This window comes from Nansenia antarctica (assembly GCF_963989245.1).
Source record: "Nansenia antarctica genome assembly, chromosome: 4".
Lineage (NCBI taxonomy): Eukaryota > Metazoa > Chordata > Actinopteri > Argentiniformes > Microstomatidae > Nansenia > Nansenia antarctica.
This window is the reverse complement of record NC_137689.1, coordinates 19,405,390-19,418,049: the sequence shown is the minus strand read 5'-3', so window position 1 is coordinate 19,418,049 and position 12,660 is coordinate 19,405,390. Positions and strand designations below refer to the sequence as shown.

The window sequence follows — 12,660 nt, the reverse complement described above, 5'->3', positions numbered from 1 at the left end:
TGTTTTATACTTGTTAATCATCTTATTTTTAATTATTTTTTAAAATCCTTTTAGTGTACTACACATTTTCATTTCCTTTTCAAAAGTATTCCATAAATTAACTCCTTTAACCGTTATACATCTTTGTTTTGCATTTGTTCTAATCTTTGTTTTCATAAACATACATATTCCTCTGAGTTCATAATTACTCTGTCTAACTTGAAATAGTCTCTGGATACAGTCTGGAAGCATCTTATTTTTTACTTTATACATTACTTGTGCCATTTTGAAGTCCACCAATTCTTTAAATTTGAGATCATAGGTGTTTATGAATAATTTGTTGGTTGGTTCTTGATAGGCAGCTCTGTTTATAATTCGTATAGCTCTTTTCTGTAGTAAATAAATTGGATTTGTGATTGTTTTGTATGTGTTTCCCCACACTTCCACACAGTAAGTTATGTATGGAACTATTGGAGAACGGTACAATATGTGTAATGAATTTGGATTAAGTATGTTTTTTTTTGTTTTTTGTATGTCTTTCGTTTTATGCAGTATTGCAATAGACTTTGATATTTTAGTCTTTAAGTAGTTTATGTGTGTTTTCCAACGTAGTTTGTGGTCTATAACAACTCCCAAAAATGTGTTTTCATAAACTCCTTCAATTTCAACATTATCTATCTTGATTTGTACTTGACTATTAATTTTTCGATTTCCAAATATCATAAGTTTAGTTTTTTCTAAGTTCAATGACAACTTGTTTGTGTCAAACCATCGGAGTCGAATAAGCCTCTTGTATTTTGCATTCAGGCAATAAGTTCCCTCTCTGTATTTGAGTGTAGTTCACCTGCATGGTAACACATTTCTATGTTCACATTTCTATGTTAGAATATGAGGGATGTTTTATCAAGCTAGACCTCTCGAGATGGGGTGTCAATTGATATAACGTCTTGTGGTCGCCAGTACGGGCCCAGCCCGTCAGATAAGCAGGCATTGTCGTTTCAGCACCACACATGTGGACAGCCCGCAGAAGCGCATTGAAAGGGGAATTGGTGTATTGACTACTGAGCTATAACTACAGTATACAGCAAGTTTGTCCTGTTCATTATATTGACAGGTCTTGGTAATTACTTTAACTTGTTGTGGAGAACATATTGTATGTTTTACCTTCAGGGTATTCACGATCGCATGTTTTACTGCATAACTTTAATTTCAGACTTTTGTAGGCCTATTAGAATTGCAACACAGTCTAGAATTGTGATTAAAAACGTTTGGATTGTAGTTTTCTAATGAATACTCTACGTGTCGCTGTTCACTACGTATTGGACGTTATGCACATCTCCATCCAGTTTACCCATAGGAGGGAGGATATCTTTTCTGTGGCGTGTGATAAACCATCGTCGACTTCAGACACATTATAGCGTTTGTTTTGTTGGACACAATCAAGCTACGGAGTAAATGTTTTATTGCGAAGGTTGAATAGCATATTCATAGCCCTCTGGAGTCTGAATACAGTTTTGAATTATGGAACACGTTGGATTATCAGTATCAGCCTCGACGTGCTTTCTGGTTATGATTATGTTCTTAGTGCGGACAAGCCTTGGAGAAATTAACTATGCGATTCCGGAGGAGATGAAACGCGGATCTGTGATCGGAAATTTGGCTAAGGATCTGGGACTGGATGCGAGAGGATTTTCTGCTCGTAAGGCTCGTTTGGATATGGATGGCAGTCGTCAACGTTATTGTGACGTTAATCTGAATACTGGAGATTTCGTTGTGGCTGAAACAATAGACAGGGAGGAGCTGTGCGGGTCGAGGCTTTCTTGTTCTTTAAAATACGAGCTTGTGTTAGAGAATCCTCTAGAATTACATCGTATTATTGTGCAAATCCAAGATGTAAACGACAACTCTCCAGTATTTTCTAATAACCGCATTGAACTAGAGATCCGTGAATCAGCCGATAGGGGAACTCACTTCCTTTTGCGCGAAGCGCATGATGCAGATATTGGACAAAATGCTGTTCAAAAATATTCCCTTGAAAAAAATGACTACTTTCGTTTAGATGTTAAAACAAACGCAGATGGAAGTAAGTACAGCGAATTAATATTAGAGAAAAAGCTTGATCGAGAACAACAGCAGGAGATGACGCTGTTACTTACAGCGGTTGACGGTGGGACTCCACAGAGATCTGGTACCGTTGTTATACACGTCACTGTGTTGGATGCGAACGATAATATTCCGGTGTTTAGCCAGAATATCTACAAGGTCAGTCTACCCGAAAACTCTCCGTTAGGTACAGTAGTAACAACAGTAACGGCTATTGATGAAGACGAAGGACTGAATGGAGAGGTGACTTATGAATTTAGTCGTGTAAGTAACAAAGCAGGGAAGCTATTTTCAATTAATAAAACAACCGGAGTAATCAGTGTAGTTGGCCCTATTGACTTTGAAGACGAAACATACTATGAAATGAGCGTAGAGGCAAAGGATGGATTAGGGTCAGCTTCAAAATGTAAAGTTAATGTTGAAATCACAGATGCGAATGATAATGCACCTATTATATTTATCAAATCGCTAAACAGTCCTGTTCCTGAGAATGTGTTACCTGGCACTGAGGTGGGCATCATTAATGTACAGGATAAAGACTCAGAGAGGAACAGACAGGTTCGCTGCTCCATTCAGCAAAATGTTCCATTCAAATTAAACCCCTCAATCAAAAATTATTATTCTCTTGTTGCCACAAGTAAACTAGACCGTGAGATGATATCAGAATATAACATCACAATCACTGCGACTGACGAAGGGTCTCCACCTTTATCCTCATCCAAGACTATTCATTTATCTGTCTCTGACGTCAATGACAATCCACCTGTGTTTGAAGAACAATCATACAGCGCCTATGTGACTGAGAATAACAAGCCTGGCTCCTCTATATGTTCTGTTACTGCCAAAGACCCAGACTGGAGACAGAACGGTACAGTGGTCTATTCTCTACTACCCAGTGACGTCAACGGTGTTCCAGTGTCGTCATTCTTATCCATTAACGGAGACACGGGGGTGATCCATGCTGTGAGAGCATTTGATTATGAGCAGTTTAGGAGCTTCAAAGTCCACGTTGTAGCCAGAGACAATGGTTCTCCTCCACTCAGCAGTAACGTGACTGTGAGCGTCTTCATAACCGATGAGAATGATAACTCTCCACAGATATTATATCCTGCTTCAGCAGGGAACTCCTTGATGACTGAGATGGTCCCCAAAGCTGCTATGGCGGGGTCGCTTGTTTCCAAGGTGATAGCTGTGGACTCTGACTCTGGACAGAACGCGTGGCTTTCATATCAGATTGTGAAATCGACTGATGCGGGACTTTTCACGATTGGTCTCCACAGCGGAGAGATCAGGGCACAGCGGGACATTTCTGAATCTGACAGTATGAAGCAGAACCTTGTTATATCAGTGAAAGATAACGGACAGCCCTCTCTCTCTACAACCTGTTCAGTATATTTACTCATATCAGACAACTTGGCTGAAGTTCCAGAACTGAAAGACATGTCTTATGATGGGAGTAGTTCCAAACTAACCTCCTACCTGATCATCGCACTGGTTTCCGTTTCCACCTTTTTCATCACTTTCATTATTCTCATCGTGGCCGTGAGGTTTTGTCGTAGGAGAAAGCCTCGAATGTTGTTTGATGGAGCAGTCACCATTCCCAGCGCGTATTTCCCTCCCAACTATGCAGAGGTGGATGGAGCTGGAACTCTCCGTAGCTCTTACAATTATGACGCATACCTGACAACGGGCTCACGCACCAGTGACTTCAAGTTTGTCACGCCATACAATGACAACACGCTGCGTGCTGATAACACTCTGATGAAGAGACCAGTTGAGCCCATTGGAGAAAGTATCATGACACTGAACAGCGCAGGCGACACTTGTGAGGTAAATCATGCCTATTTAACGTAATATAGAAATAGCAAGTCCCTATGAAATGCAAATTCTCCACCTATTATAATAAATATTATTATTATTATTATTATATAATTATTATTATTATATTATTATTATAATTATAATTATAATATTATTATTCGTTTATTTAACTATGAAATATAAGCTTACTTGACTTCAATTTCAGCTCATGTCTCTGACTCTGTCTTGCTATCGCATTTTAGAGGATGGGTGTCCTTTTTTTTAGAGCCGATATCTTGGCTATTTCATGCCTGCTAGTCGTAGCAAGCTCTGTTTGTAGGGGTAAACGACGTATTGATGCGTATTTCTTCACTATGCAACGCATGAAGGTATTTCAACGTTAATGAGTCTCAGTCATCCTAACGTTATGTATTGCGTAAGCCTACGTTGTGCGTCTGTTATCCTGAATAATATAAATTGCATAGTGTTATTATAACAAGACAGAAAACAACTGCAGTATGTAATATAAATATACATGTAGTTTGTTTATTTAAACTGCAGTTTTTTCAATACACTGTCATTCTTTTCCATGTCGAATTCGTCTCTTGCATTTTGCATTCAGGCTATACGTTCCCTCTCTGTATTTGAGTGTAGTTCACCAGCAAGCTACTATGGTACAATCTAAGGGATATTCTGGAGATGAGGTGTCAATTGATACGAAGTATTGTGGTCACCACTACGGACACAGCCCCTCAGATAAGCAGGCCTAGTCGTTTCAGCACCACACATGTGGACAGCCCACAGAAGCGCATTGAAAGGGGAAACGGTGTAATGACTACTGAGCTATAACTATACAGCAAGTTTGTCCTGTTAATGCTTTAACAAACTATTGACAAGTCGTGTTAATTAATTTAATATGTTGTGGGAACATACTGTATGTTTTACCTTGTGGGTATTCACGATCGCATGTTTTTTTTGCGTAACTTTAATTTCAGCCTTTGTTTTAGAATTGCAACACACTCTAGAATTGTGATTAAATACTTTGGATTGTAGTTTTCTAACGAATACTCTACGTGTCGCTGTTTACTGCATATTGGAGGAGATACACGTCTCCACCCAGTTTACCCATAAGAGGGAGGATATATTGTCTGTGGTGTGTGACAAACCGTCGTCGCCTTCAGACAGTTTAAAGCGTTTATTTCATTGGACACAATCAACCTAAGGAGTAAATGTTTTATTGTGAATGTTGAATAGCATATTTATACAACTCTGGAGTCGGAATACAGTTTTGGATTATGGAACACGTTGGATTATCAGTATCGGCCTCGATGTGCTTTCTGGTTATGATTATGTTCTTAGTGCGGACAAGCCTTGGAGACATGAACTATGCGATTCCGGAGGAGATGAAACGCGGATCTGTGATCGGAAACTTGGCTAAGGATCTGGGGCTGGATGCGAGAGGATTTTCTGCTCGTAAGGCTCGTTTGGATATGGATGGCAGTCGTCAACGTTATTGTGACATTAATCTGAATACTGGAGATTTCGTTGTGGGTGAAACAATAGACAGGGAGGAGCTGTGCGGGTCGAGGCTTTCTTGTTCTTTAAAATACGAGCTTGTGTTAGAGAATCCTCTAGAATTGCATCGTATTATTGTGCAAATCCAAGATGTAAACGACAACTCTCCAGTATTTTCTAACAGCCGCATTGAACTAGAGATCAGTGAATCAGCCGATAGGGGAACTCACTTCCTTTTGAGCGAAGCGCATGATGCAGATATTGGACAAAATGCTGTTCAAAAATATTCCCTTGAAAAAAATGACTACTTTCGTTTAGATGTTAAAACAAACGCAGATGGAAGTAAATACAGCGAATTAATATTAGAAAAGGAGTTAGATCGAGAACAACAGCAGGAGATGACGCTGTTACTGACTGCGGTTGACGGTGGGACTCCACAGAGGTCTGGTACTGTTGTTATACACGTCACTGTGTTGGACGCAAACGATAATATTCCGGTGTTTAGTCAGAATGTCTACAAGGTCAGTCTACCCGAAAACTCTCCGTTAGGTACAGTAGTAACAACAGTAACGGCTACTGATGCAGACGAAGGACTGAATGGAAAGGTGTTTTATGAATTTAGTCGTGTAAGTAACAAAGCAGGGAAGCTATTTTCAATTAATAAAACAACCGGAGTAATCAGTGTAGTTGGCCCTATTGACTTTGAAGACGAAACATACTATGAAATGAGCGTAGAGGCAAAGGATGGATTAGGGTCAGCTTCAAAATGTAAAGTTATAATCGAAATCACAGATGCGAATGACAATGCACCTATTATATTTATCAAATCGCTAAACAGTCCTGTTCCTGAGAATGTGTTACCTGGCACTGAGGTGGGCATCATTAATGTGCAGGATGAAGACTCAGAGAGAAATAGACTGGTCCGCTGCTCGATTCAGCAAAATGTTCCTTTCAAATTAAACCCCTCAATCAAAAATTATTATTCTCTTGTAACCACAAGTAAACTAGACCGTGAGATGATATCAGATTATAACATCACCATCACTGCAACAGATGAGGGGTCTCCACCCCTATCCTCCTCAAAGACTATTCATTTATCTGTGTCAGACGTCAACGACAATCCACCTGTGTTTGAAGAACAATCCTACAGCGCCTATGTGACTGAGAATAATAAGCCTGGCTCCTCTATATGTTCTGTTACTGCCAGAGACCCAGACTGGAGACAGAACGGTACAGTGGTCTATTCTCTACTGCCCAGTGAAGTCAACAGTGTTCCAGTGTCGTCATTCTTATCCATTAACGGAGACACGGGGGTGATCCATGCTGTGAGAGCATTTGATTATGAACAGTTTAGGAGCTTCAAAGTCCACGTTTTAGCCAGAGACAATGGTTCTCCTCCGCTCAGCAGCAACGTGACTGTGAGTGTCTTCATAACAGATGAGAATGATAACTCTCCACAGATATTATATCCTGCTACAGCAGGGAACTCCTTGATGACTGAGATGGTCCCCAAAGCTGCTATGGCGGGGTCACTTGTTTCCAAGGTGATAGCTGTGGATGGTGACTCTGGACAGAATGCGTGGCTTTCATATCAGATCATGAAATCGACTGATCCGGGACTTTTCATTATCGGTCTCCACAGCGGAGAGATCAGGGCACAGCGGGACATTTCTGAATCTGACAGTATGAAGCAGAACCTTGTTATATCAGTGAAAGATAACGGACAGCCCTCTCTCTCTACAACCGGTTCAGTATATTTACTTATATCAGACAACTTGGCTGAAGTTCCAGAACTGAAAGACATGTCTTATGATGGGAGTAGTTCCAAACTAACCTCCTACCTGATCATCGCACTGGTGTCCGTTTCCACCTTTTTCATCACTTTCATTATTCTCATCGTGGCCGTGAGGTTTTGCCGTAGGAGAAAGCCTCGAATGTTGTTTGATGGCGCAGTCACCATTCCCAGCGCGTATTTCCCTCCCAACTATGCAGAGGTGGATGGAGCTGGAACTCTCCGTAGCTCTTACAATTATGACGCATACCTGACAACGGGCTCACGCACCAGTGACTTCAAGTTTGTTACGCCATACAATGACAACACGCTGTGTGCTGATAACACAATGAAGAAGAGTCCAGTTGAGCACATTGGAGAAAGTATCATGACACTGAACAGCGCAGGCGAAACATACGAGGTAAATCATGCTTTTAACGTTATCGCCGATGAATACATGATTGCTTATGATTGTGAGTCTGCTTATAACCTGCTTGAACTTATTTGAATTCCACCACTCTGAATTCCAAGGTATCTGAGCTTGTCCATCGCAAATTTGGAGGATGGACAATGTTTTTTAATATAAAAAACGGCCATGTTTTATTCGTGCTGGTGTCTAATTAGCTCCATTCCTATGACCAAACATGTATTGATGCACATGGATACATCATACAGCACATATTGGTATTTTAATGGTATATTGACTATAGTGAGCTTAAGATTTTGCTGCATGCTATTGTGGCGATGTTTTCCTGACTTTTCTTAAAGATGTTCATTATTGTCTCTTCATGCTCTTTAATTCCATGCTGAATTGGCGTATACAAATTACCTGCAATAAAATATAATTTGAATACATTATGTTATTAATGCTGAATTAAAATATAATTTGTTCAATTACTTGAAGTATGACTTATCGTTGTATAGCCATACCACTACGTTCCCTATTACAATTTAATGACATCTTATTATTTGAGTGTAGAGTAGATCTATTTAATACATATACAGATAGTCTGGCCTTTGTCAAGTACGTCTCTCTGATTGTATTAAATATATTGAACAAGTATTAAACATTTAGATAAATTGACGCCAGCAGTGTTTCAGCACCATACATATGGACAGCTCTTTAGGAGAGGATTGGAAGAAGGCAAAACTGTAGTGAGTTGATGGTCGGCCTTTCAACTAAAGGAAGGAAAAAACAAATAAACATTTTCCCTGCATGCTTTAGGCTGAAGTATATGTAATTGTGTGGATATACTTCTGGTGAACAGCTGTCATTCAAGCGCTTGATGTTCTATGTGGAACATTTGTGTTAGATTGTGAGTTTTAAACATTTGAATGTAGTTTTCCATGCATTACTCTATGTGTCGCTGTTCACTGCATATTGGACGACATACACGTCTCCACCCAGTTTAACCAAAAGAGGGAAGAATATATTTTCAATGACACAAACCGCCGGCTCTTTCAGATGGACCATATTGTGCGTTTTATTGGACACAATTACCGAGTAAATGTTAGATTTTAAGGGTTGAAAAACGTATTCATATCCCTTTTAGTAAGATTTATACAGTTTTGGATTATGGAACACGTTGGATTATCAGTATCGGCCTCGACCTACTGTCTGCTTTTTATTATGTTATTAGTGCGGACAAGCCTTGGAGACATGAACTATGGTATTCCGGAGGAGATGAAACGCGGAACTGTGATTGGAAACTTGGCTAAGGATCTGGGGTTGGATGCGAGAGGATTTTCTGCTCGCAAGGCTCGTTTGGATATAGATGGCAGTCGTCAACGTTATTGTGACATTAATCTGAGTACTGGAGATTTAGTTGTGGCTGAAACAATAGACAGGGAGGAGCTGTGTGGGCCGAGGGTTTCTTGTTCTTTAAAATACGAGCTTGTGTTAGAGAATCCTTTAGAATTACATCGTATAACTGTGCAAATTCAAGATACAAACGATAACTCCCCAATTTTTTCGAATAACCGCATTGAACTAGAAATCAGAGAATCGGCCGTTAGAGGAACGCGTTTCCTCCTGCGCGAGGCCCATGATGCGGATATTGGACAAAACGCAGTTCAAAAATATTCTCTTGAAAAAAATGACTACTTCGGTTTAAGTGTTAATACGAAATCAGACGGAGGGAAATACAGTGAATTAATATTAGAAAAGGAGTTAGATCGTGAACAACTGCAGGAGTTGACCCTCTTATTGACTGCGGTTGACGGTGGGACTCCTCAGAGGTCTGGTACTGTTGTTATACACGTCACAGTTTTAGATGCCAACGATAATATTCCAGTGTTTAGCCAGAATGTCTACAAGGTCAGTCTACCCGAAAACGCTCCGTTAGGTACAGTAGTAACAACAGTAACGGCTACTGATGCAGACGAAGGACTGAATGGAGAGGTGACTTATGAGTTCAGTCATGTAAGTAACAGAGCAGTGAAACTGTTTTCTATCAATAAGACCACCGGAGAAATAACAGTAAGAGGCCCTATTGATTTTGAAGAGGAAACATATTATGAAATGAGCTTAGAGGCAAAGGATGGTTTAGGGTCAGCTTCAAATTGTAAAGTTATAATCGGAATCACAGATGCGAATGACAACCCACCTATTATATTTATCAAATCGCTAAACAATCCTGTTCTTGAGAATGTGTTACCTGGCACTGAGGTGGGCATCATTAATGTACAGGATAAAGACTCAGAGAGGAACAGACAGGTCCGCTGCTCCATTCAGCAAAGTGTTCCTTTCAAATTAAATCCCTCTATCAAAAATTATTATTCTCTGGTTACCACAAGTAAACTAGACCGTGAGATGATATCAGATTATAACATCACAATCACTGCCACTGACGAAGGGTCTCCACCCCTATCCTCATCCAAGACCATTCATTTATCTGTGTCAGACGTCAACGACAATCCACCTGTGTTTGAAGAACAATCCTACAGCGCCTATGTGACTGAGAATAACAAGCCTGGCTCCTCTATATGTTCTGTTACTGCCAGAGACCCAGACTGGAGACAGAACGGTACAGTGGTCTATTCTCTACTGCCCAGTGAAGTCAACGGTGTTCCAGTGTCGTCATTCTTATCCATTAATGGAGACTCGGGGGTGATCCATGCTGTGAGAGCATTTGATTATGAACAGTTTAGGAGCTTCAAAGTCCACGTTGTAGCCAGAGACAATGGTTCTCCTCCACTCAGCAGTAACGTGACTGTGAGCGTCTTCATAACCGATGAGAATGATAACTCTCCACAGATATTATATCCTGCTACAGCAGGGAACTCCTTGATGACTGAGATGGTCCCCAAAGCTGCTATGGCGGGGTCACTTGTTTCCAAGGTCATAGCTGTGGATGCTGACTCTGGACAGAATGCGTGGCTTTCATATCAGATCGTGAAATCGACTGATCCGGGACTTTTCTCTATTGGTCTCCACACCGGAGAAATCAGGGTACAACGGGACATTTCTGAATCTGACAGTATGAAGCAGAACCTTGTTATATCAGTGAAAGATAACGGACAGCCCTCTCTCTCTACAACCTGTTCGGTATATTTACTCATATCAGACAACTTGGCTGAAGTTCCAGAACTGAAAGACATGTCTTATGATGGGAGTAGTTCCAAACTAACCTCCTACCTGATCATCGCACTGGTTTCCGTTTCCACCTTTTTCATCACTTTCATTATTCTCATCGTGGCCGTGAGGTTTTGCCGTAGGAGAAAGCCTCGAATGTTGTTTGATGGAGCAGTCACCATTCCCAGCGCGTATTTCCCTCCCAACTATGCAGAGGTGGATGGAGCTGGAACTCTCCGTAGCTCTTACAATTATGACGCATACCTGACAACGGGCTCACGCACCAGTGACTTCAAGTTTGTTACGTCATACAATGACAACACGCTGCGTGCTGATAACACAATGAAGAAGAGTCCAGTTGAGATCGTTGGAGAAAGTATCATGACACTGAACAGCGCAGGCGACACATACGAGGTAAATCCCACATTTTAACGTCATAGCCTTGAATACATGATTGCTTACATTTTTTATCTGCTTTTTACCTGCTTGAACTGTAGGATTTTATTATCCTCTCTGAATTCTAAGGTATCTGAGCTTGTATGAAGGATGGAATATGTTTTTAATTCAAACACTGCAATGTTATTTTTGCTGCTGGTGTGTGGCCAAACATGTATTGATTCATACATAGAACATATTGGTATTTTAATGCTTTAATGATTCTCTAGTCTTCTTTAGTGTTTCTGGCTATTCTTAATGAGATATTCTCATTATGCTCTTTCATTTCATGGAAGAAATTGGCTTATACAAGTTGGATGAAATACAATTAAAATGATCAATTTATTATGTCATTAATGCTGATCTAAAATGTTATTTGTTCAAGAATTAGATTTCTATGAACTTGAAGTGTGTTTTTTCAACTGCTTGAACAATACAATTTTAATTCCACCTTTTTCTCTCTGACCTTGTCCATTGCACATTTTGGGTCGTGTTGTTTTATTAAACACTGCAATGCTTTATTACATTTGGTGTGTGATAGTGAGCAGTGGTCACATGGCTAAACATGTATTGATTTACATTATTATTATTATTATTATATTATTATTATTATTATGATTTACACAATGCACATGTCGGTATATTGATGCTATAATTACTCTTTAGTCATCTTAAAGTCTTCTTGACATTTCTACATGGCTTTACATTTATTGTAGACATGGGTTTATCATAGTGTAATTCGATGTAATCAAATTATCATTTAATTACGTCAGTAATGCTGATCTTACATATTATTAGTTGAATAATTAGATTTGTATACGCCTTTTGCATAGCAAAACTTCTACACAATCTATTTACATTAAATGACATGTCATGCCGTATCGGTTTATGTAATACACATTCTGTAAATATAGGTTGTTCTTTGTCATTTGTGGTTGGTCAATTGATCAGTCATTCTTTTTCATTACGAATGAGTTCCGTATAGGCCTACCAGTAAGATAAGTAGGCTACCCGGTTGTAATTTAGAAAAAGGACGTCTGCAATGTTTCAGCACCACACACATGGACAGCTCCGTAGAAGATTCAAAGAAGGGAAATGTACTGAGCTAATGGTCGGCCTTCCAGCTGTACAACGTATAAGGGAACAAAAACATATTTCCCCCCCTCCATGCTTTAGGCTAAAGTATGTGTAATGTTGGGTATACTTCATGTGAAAAACTGTACTTCAAGCGACGTATGTTGTATCTACAGCCTTTGTGTTGGAATCTCTGTTTTAAACATTTGAATGTAGTTTTCCAAGGATTACTCTACGCGTCGCTGTTCACTGAATATTGGACGATATACATGTCTCCACCCAGTTTAACCGTAAAAGGGAGGAATATATTTTCGGTGACACAAACCATCGACTCTTTCAGATGGACCATATTGAGCGTGTTATTGGACACAATTACGGAGTAAATGTTTGATTTTAAGGGTTGAAAAAC

At 39.8% G+C, this 12,660-nt stretch overlaps 2 protein-coding genes across 2 annotated transcripts; both read left to right on the top strand.

Moving 5' to 3' along the window:
* Positions 1-1,554: 1,554 nt before the first annotated feature.
* LOC308155812 (protocadherin gamma-A12-like) lies at positions 1,555-3,936 on the top strand (the record flags this gene model as incomplete). The annotated part of the gene is made up of 1 exon (XM_080529185.1): positions 1,555-3,936. The coding sequence occupies one exon, from the start codon at positions 1,555-1,557 to the stop codon at positions 3,934-3,936; it is 2,382 nt and encodes a 793-aa protein (XP_080385311.1).
* A 1,325-nt stretch (positions 3,937-5,261) lies between these two features.
* LOC308155811 (protocadherin gamma-A11-like) lies at positions 5,262-11,174 on the top strand (the record flags this gene model as incomplete). The annotated part of the gene is made up of 2 exons (XM_080529184.1): positions 5,262-5,601; positions 9,163-11,174. 2 exons carry the CDS (start codon positions 5,262-5,264, stop codon positions 11,172-11,174), a joined length of 2,352 nt encoding a protein of 783 aa, XP_080385310.1.
* Positions 11,175-12,660: the final 1,486 nt, after the last annotated feature.